At 38.3% G+C, this 7,500-nt stretch overlaps 1 protein-coding gene across 1 annotated transcript; it reads left to right on the top strand.

The window, feature by feature from the left end:
- The first annotated feature begins 1,607 nt into the window (after positions 1–1,607).
- On the top strand, positions 1,608–2,357 carry LOC138002500 (uncharacterized). The gene has a single exon (XM_068848536.1). It carries the CDS (start codon positions 1,608–1,610, stop codon positions 2,355–2,357), a length of 750 nt encoding a protein of 249 aa, XP_068704637.1.
- Positions 2,358–7,500: the final 5,143 nt, after the last annotated feature.

Genomic DNA, 7,500 nt, shown 5'->3' on the forward strand with positions numbered 1-7,500 from the left:
CGCAAAGTGATTTTCTGCTCAATATCTTAATTTAAGTGATTTCAGTTAAAGCTGACCTGCATGTGCGAGCAAAAGCCTAGCCTCTGTATCCAGAGAGGAATCCGACACTTTATAACTTCTCAAGTGTGCCTTGGTGTCCTTATCACATTTTGCTATTGTTACGCATTGAACGTTTGCTGGATTATCGGAACTTGGGCCACAAATTCCCCCAACAAACTCAGAATAACCGCACGAAGCCATTGGTCTGTGTGCTTTGTCCTAATCTCTTGCGTGACAGCTCTGACGACCCAATCACGCCACAACTCGCGAAGGTCACAAAGCGTTCGACTGGTTCGATGGTCGTTTGAGAGCTTCGAGGAAAATCCAACCAGCGTATACTTATATAAAGGGGGATGCTTTTGTTTGTTTTTTTTGCAGGTATGTACAGAAAGTGAATTAAGGAGACTTGTTTGCGTAAAAATATGGAATGGAATGAATCTTACTAGTATGCAAATTTTTAGGTCAGTTATTTTAATTACCGGATATGTCACTCTTGAACCAAAACAGTTAAATTTCAAATGACACGTTCCATTTTACCTACAGTAGTTCCAGTAAACCTAAAGACTCGAATTGTTCAGTGAATAAATCGAGATTAGCGTGTGTGATTTCAATATACCTCGCGTCCGCTTTGGTGGTCAAAGGTCGACTTTTGTTGACAAACAGCATGTTGAAATTGGGCCTCAAAAATCCTCCGTTTCATTTACCCAAAAATTTTATTGAATTTAATTGCAGCAGAAACATTGCTTATTCCGATGAATGTCGTCCCGTTTGAGAAAGCCATGTACCAGGATGCTTTTTTGACAGTCGAATTTCGTACAAATTTGGCACTCTGTAATCAATGTAAAAAAGGTTAAGTTTTAAAATTTGGTCAAAAATTCCAGTTTTGGTATATTGTACAGTTAACAGCGCTAAAGGGTGAAGGAATTACTCTAGTTGTGCCATGTTGTTTTGAATTTCAAGTTACTCATTCGTTATTTCAAAAATAGCGATTCAAACGAGCAACATTTTGGAGTCGTTTTCACTCGCTCACAAGGCCCCATACCGAAAAAGTCGCCGTCCAGGTAAAATAATTAGAGAGCTTACGCAATGACGACGTCGCCTACACAAGACGTCGTGGTAGCACAAAAACAACAAAGTGCGCATGCGTGCATAATTAAGAACCTCTTTTTTGTTTCACGTCGCTGGAAGACGACGCCTCGAAAACAGACAGTTTCAAGTCGTCCTCAAATCTGCTGACATGGCGGCTTTAAATGAAGAGAAAACTTCCAAAAAAAGGTGGGTTTCTGTTCTTAACATGATGTGATTAGTCATTTATCGATTAATTTAATAAACTTGAGTCAGACAAGCGCATCATCTCTTAAAAAGGGCGAAGAGTTAGGGAAAACACTGAAATATTAAATTGCACGGCGACAAAGACCATCCTGCGAAATGCTAAATTGTAAATAAAAATCTGTTAATCCTGAAAACCAATCCGGTATTTTAAGATATAAGTTTCTTTTAAATTTTGTTTTACAGTGTAGTAATGAAGTGGTCAGAAAGACATTTTCTTTTTTCGCGAGATCTTGTTGATGAAGCCTTACAAGTTTAAACCTGGCGGCACGGAGCGTGGAAATGCTTGGACTTCTATCGCTGTTGATCTTGGAGCCTTGGAAGACATCACTTTTAATGTTACGCAAAAATCCGTTAGGGACAGATACAGGTTACTTGTCGAAAAGCACAAACGAAAAATGCGTTCACAGGAAGGTGAAAGCGGCTCAACTACAGAGGAAACGGAGTTAGACCAACTTCTTCAAAATATAACAGAAGAGGCTGACGAGGCAACTGGGTTATATGATCAAGAAAACAAGAGAAAGCAAGAGGAAAATCAGACGGATTGCCGAAATGCCGAAGAAGTTCGTATGAAGGCTTTAGAAGGCTTAGGGGAGACACAAAAGCGACGAAACGAAGAAGAAAAAGATGACTCTTCAAGTCTGGGCAGTCGAAAAAAAAGAAAATCAGGGACAGAGACCATGGTTTATCTTCAAAACAAGGCCGAGAAGGAATTTGAATTGCGGAAAGAAGAATTACAAATGAAGAAGCAAGAAATGGAGCAACAGAAAGAGTTGTTGAAGGATGAGAAGCAAAACCAGCTTTCGGATCGCTCAAAACACACAGAAAATGTTTTAGCAATTTCAATCTCAGCAAGTAAATTTACAACAACAATTAATCCAGCAACAACAACAACACCAACAGATGTGCATGAGTCAACAGCAACAGCAACAACAGCAAACTCAGATGCTGTTAACACGCATCGAAAAATTGACCAAAAACTAGCTTGAAAAAGACTATTGATGAATTCGCTTAGTCAAGCAAATTTTAGCCGAGCGTTTTCCTTCTTGATGCGTTGCTATTTATATAGGTTATTGATTTCTTACCGTTCAGGCGGCGGTCAATAACAGCCAATTTATCTGCATTTTATGAGAAAAGGTTGTCGAGTACCTGTTATATCTTTCAAAGAAGTTGTATATTAACAAAAATCGTGCTGACAGACTCTGATTACTCTTATTACTTTGTTCACTAGAATGTTATGAGGTGAGAAAAAAGACATCTTTTTTACGCATATTAAAGTTGTTTGTAGTTTGATGAACACATCATGATTAATGGTAATTAAAATGATTTTCGTGTACATTTCAAAAATTGCTCAGTTTTAGTTGAATGCACTTGTGAAAACAAGTTATGTTGATGTTTAGTCTTTTTGAGTTGTGTGCATGTTGAGTCGAATCCATGTGGATAAAGAAAGCCAGTTAAATGACAAATTAAAAATGTTATTTTATTATTACAATTTCTTAGAGGTGGAATATAGTACAATACTTCCAGCTTTCAATGATTACATACTATTTTTTGCTTGAGCTATGAAAAGTACTCATGAATTGAGGGAGGGGGTAAGTTAAAAAAGTTGCTGGTTGTGGATGAATAAAAACATGTTCGAGCATTCGTCAAAAGAGCACAAACAATGTACATTTTGCCAATGGCACTCAGTCCAATTTTAAGGTTTTTTCGGAAATCCATGAAGCTAAAATAATTGACAATATCACCAAACACCCACTCGACACTGGTTCTCACACTGCTCATTGCCGTGTTAAAAATTTGTTGCAGTGGAGTTAAGCGCAGGGCTCTAAATGAAGTTTGAAGCTTTGTCCATAGAGGGTATCCCATGTCACCGTAAATGCACAAGGGATCTCCTGCTGGTGTACGAGAATTAGAGACGCAATTGAGGCAAAAGGCCAGAATCTGCTAACATTCCACTATCGTGACGTCTCCCTTCGACCGGGCCATAAAGGTTCGCGATTAGTCCGTTTGGGGCAACCACTGATTGAAATTTAATTGCGTGGACACGTTTATGGCCGTTATATAAAGTTCTTTACAAAGTTCCCGGTCGACATATTGGCCTGACAGTTCCATCCACGAATCCCCAACAGTTACTCAACGGAGTACCGGCATTATAAATCACCTCTGCAAATCTCTGAAGATTCACAGGAGATAACCACTCTTGCTGAAAGCTTGTTAAACGATGAACTTGGTCATTGTAAATCAAGTTCATGATTTCTGTTGTTATCATGCTCAATTGTGCAACAGGTCTTGCAAACACGGGCACCATATCACTGTATCTGATAGGATATGAAAAACGCTTCAGTAAAATACAAAGTGCTTCAATTCCACTAACAACAAGTCTATTACAGCAAGTTATCTCGTCGGGTATCTCCAACACGTATTTAAGCATGTATACATCGTTTTTAAAGAAACGAAAGGCGTCTTTGAACTCGTCGTCTGAGAAGTTTTCCAGTTCAAAGGGGTTATATCGCCAGTAAGGTAGATCTGGATTTCTTGAAGAATTTAGGTCGTACAAAAGGATAAACTCTTCATCACTCAAAAGGTTTTCGTCATGACTCAAAAGCAAACACTTCCTCGCCTCACGTAATTTTGCCATGTTTTTCAAATTACCGACTGTAATAGCAACCGGCAGTTTCCAATTCCCGCCAAACCTCCCGCAAAATGCACCATTGCGTATGCAATTAAAACAATACGACGTCGACTACAGGCCTTCGACTGCAAGGGCGGGAAATGACGACGTCCTCACAGGCCACGTCGTCATTGCGTAAGCTCTCTATTATCGAAACAAACTAAAACATATTTTTCTAAAGATGGTTTTGGTAGTACTTTATTGTGACAAAGTTTGGCAATTTTCGATTTTTCTATCTTGCACGATCTTAGGTGAAAATTGCTGAGAGGCGCTCTTAAATGACCAAGCCAAAGCTTTGACTGTCCCAAAACGCCAAATGAGGTGGCATCCTCTGATTATCAAGTGGTGCTTAAGGATGTTTTCAAAATCACATGCAGCATATGACGACTTAAGAGAATCTGGCTTTTTAAACCTTCCCAGTGGCCGGTTGCTTTCCGACTACAAGAACCTATCATCCCCTCTCTCCGGGTGGCAGACTTCAACATTGGGCGAAATGAAACTGAAAATTGAAAAAGCAAAAATTGGAAAAAGGGGTCAGCTGGGAGGACTATTCTTTGATGAAGTGAAAATTAAAGAGGGGCTTGTTTTCAATCCTTCAACTTTTGAATTAGTTGGCTTTACCGATATAGATGATGATGAAATTGAAATACCTTCTATTGGCCAACTCAAAGAGAGTGACTCTCAACCTGAAAATAAACTGGCAACACATGTCCTGCAGTTTTACTTCAAGAGCCTCTTCGCAAAGTTTGACTTTCCCTGTGCACTTTTCTTGACCAGAGGGGTAACTGCTCAGAAACTTAACAGACTTTTTTGGCAAGGAGTAAGCATTTTACATGGATTTAATTTTACCATTATGCTTGCATGCTGTGATGGAGCTCCTGAAAACAGAGCATTCATGAACATGAATGGAAATAATGCTTCAAAAAGCAAGTGCTACAATCCTTTTTCCAGGAAGCCATTATTTTTTATCTCTGATCCTCCACATCTTCTGAAAAAACTAAGAAACAACATATACAGCAGTGGATTCAAATGCCAAAATTCAAGGTTTACACGCTTATTGCAAAAAACTGGCAAGTATATACTATGGGACCACATTTATTCTGTGTATGACAGAGACAAAAAAAGAAGGCTCTATGCAACTGATTTGAGAAGTGCTCATGTTCATCTTGATAATTTAAGTAAAATGCGAGTAAAGCTTGCTGTTAATACTCTGTCCGAGAAAGTATGCAAAGACATGGCTTTGCATGAGAACAACATCACAGAAAAGACACAAGAATTTATAAAAATGTGTGAAATGCTTTGGAATGTCTTCAACGATAACAGTCCACTGCAGTCCAGGTTCTTAATTATTTCAAAGCCTGGAAACAAGAGCTCCAACAAACATTCCACAGAAGGACAGAAGTGTCAAAACACTTCATAACATGGCAAACAATGTTTGATCTCGAGGTAATATATGGACAAGACTTAAAATGGTTCACAGCAAAACAATGCAAAATTGATAAGTTATTGTAAATGCCATGTCCTTGCCCTCTTTGTTATAACTGCGCAAAAAAGCCATACTATTCCCTGGCAATTCCTTCATATCTTGTACCAACTGAGGACAAAGCAATGATTACAGTTCCTTGTAGAATATCCTCCCCTGAGGAAAAGCAATTTGTAGCCTAGTACTACGGCCACATTCTAAGACTCCCCATCCTCTCCCAAACCCCATATTTTCTTGTTTGCCTTTGTGCAGTTTGGTAACACAAACAAAATATACTAACCTGTGGCTGATCAATACAAATATATGATCACATTTTCTTTCACTGGGTGAAACATAAATAAAATAATTAAAAGAATAAGCCCTGGAACATACCTTTAAAAAATAATAACAATGATTGTATTTATTGTTAGCCTTGACATGCCGATGCTTGACATTAGTGAACTCCAATGTGTATTTCAATTGCCAGTCCACTGAAAAATATTATTGTACTGTTTCAGACTCAAGGAGGCATCTATTTTTGGGGGCTGAGGGCTTATTTAAAGAAAAGAAAAATGTGTGGCTGATCTAGTCCTTTTACTCAAACAATTAGTACATATCAATACAGTAACTCTCTGTTTAATATTTTTTCAAGGTGTCAATAGAAGGCCTTAAAGGAATTGTGGCTTTTATCAACACAGATGAGTTCAAAGCTGAATATGGAAACTTGTATGTAATTCCCAAGAAACTTAATCAAGATATTGTTGAGTCTTTTTTTTCCTCCCAGCGACAAATGTGTGGAGGTTCACGAAATATGACAGCCTTCACTTACGGTTATAATGTGAATGGTCTTGTTGCCTTTCGATCATCAAGGCTTATCAAGAATACACAGACCAATGTAAATGAGGTAGACGAATGTTTCCATCTTGCACAATCAAATGAGCATCTTCCAAGAAGAGATCAACATACTGATCTTGATTTAACTTGGACAGTTCATCTTTAATTTAATACGGCTCCTTCTCCTTCCAGACACAAATGATAACATAAAAATTATTGTTTCACCACTACCGGTATTTGCAAGACATTATATTTTGGTCGATATTGTTTATCGTCGCTTGTTGCCATTATTTTATGTCATCTGTATTTCGTACACGAAGTAGAAGTTATTGGCATACTTTCACACTTCCCTCAGAGGGTTTTTGATTCAAACGCTTAACCACTCTGCAAAATTCTAAGCTTATTGGGTTATAGAGTCTATGATCCAAAAAAATAAATTTATCACTCTTTCGTAACTTTGGGTCATTCAAAAAATGAGGCCGATAGCATTTATGACTTTGTAATATCTTGTCTCATATTTCCAGTTTAATTTTTTTTCTTTAGATTATGCAAATTAGATTTGTGATGTGTACACAGTGTCAAATGCAGGACTTTTATTTTCAGATAATTAATGGTAATAGGTAACAATAGTTAGCTCTATTTTCTATTTTGTTTTGAAAATAGCATGTTACCATTTCTGCTTGTGAGAGCTAACCATAAATAGGCTTACCAAATTCACTTGACACTAACTGTACAACTTTTCATACTAACTAGTAAGCTACGATGGTATGTAATTTAACCTAAGGTGGACTCTGGACAGCCTATTGTCAGTAAGCTCTCAATAATGACAATATTAACCTTTGCACAACTATTGCACTCACCAAGCCAATTCATTAGCTCAATTATCATTCAACTACAGCAAATATTGTGGTAATCAGTGGAAGATCTAGACCTTGAAGTAAGGGTGGAGGGGGTGGGGGGGGGGGGGGGGGGGGGGGTTGCTTGCCCTACCGGCTTTTCCTCCTGCCGTGTGTGTGTGTGTGTGGGGGGGGGGGGATCTACAGCTGATAACCATTGAAACAAGTAAAAAATATACAGAAACAATGTATAGTAAGTTGTTTGCACAGTACAAGGCCTGGCATGTGTCAAAACTGTCACACCCTTCGTCATTGCTGATAAATTTCAT

This window comes from Montipora foliosa, chromosome 5 (genome assembly GCF_036669935.1).
Source record: "Montipora foliosa isolate CH-2021 chromosome 5, ASM3666993v2, whole genome shotgun sequence".
In the NCBI taxonomy this organism is placed as follows: Eukaryota; Metazoa; Cnidaria; class Anthozoa; order Scleractinia; family Acroporidae; genus Montipora; species Montipora foliosa.

Bases quoted from the DNA above. Each gene is read 5' to 3' on its own strand.
- LOC138002500 (XM_068848536.1), top strand. From the start codon at position 1,608: ATGAAGCCTTACAAGTTTAAACCTGGCGGCACGGAGCGTGGAAATGCT.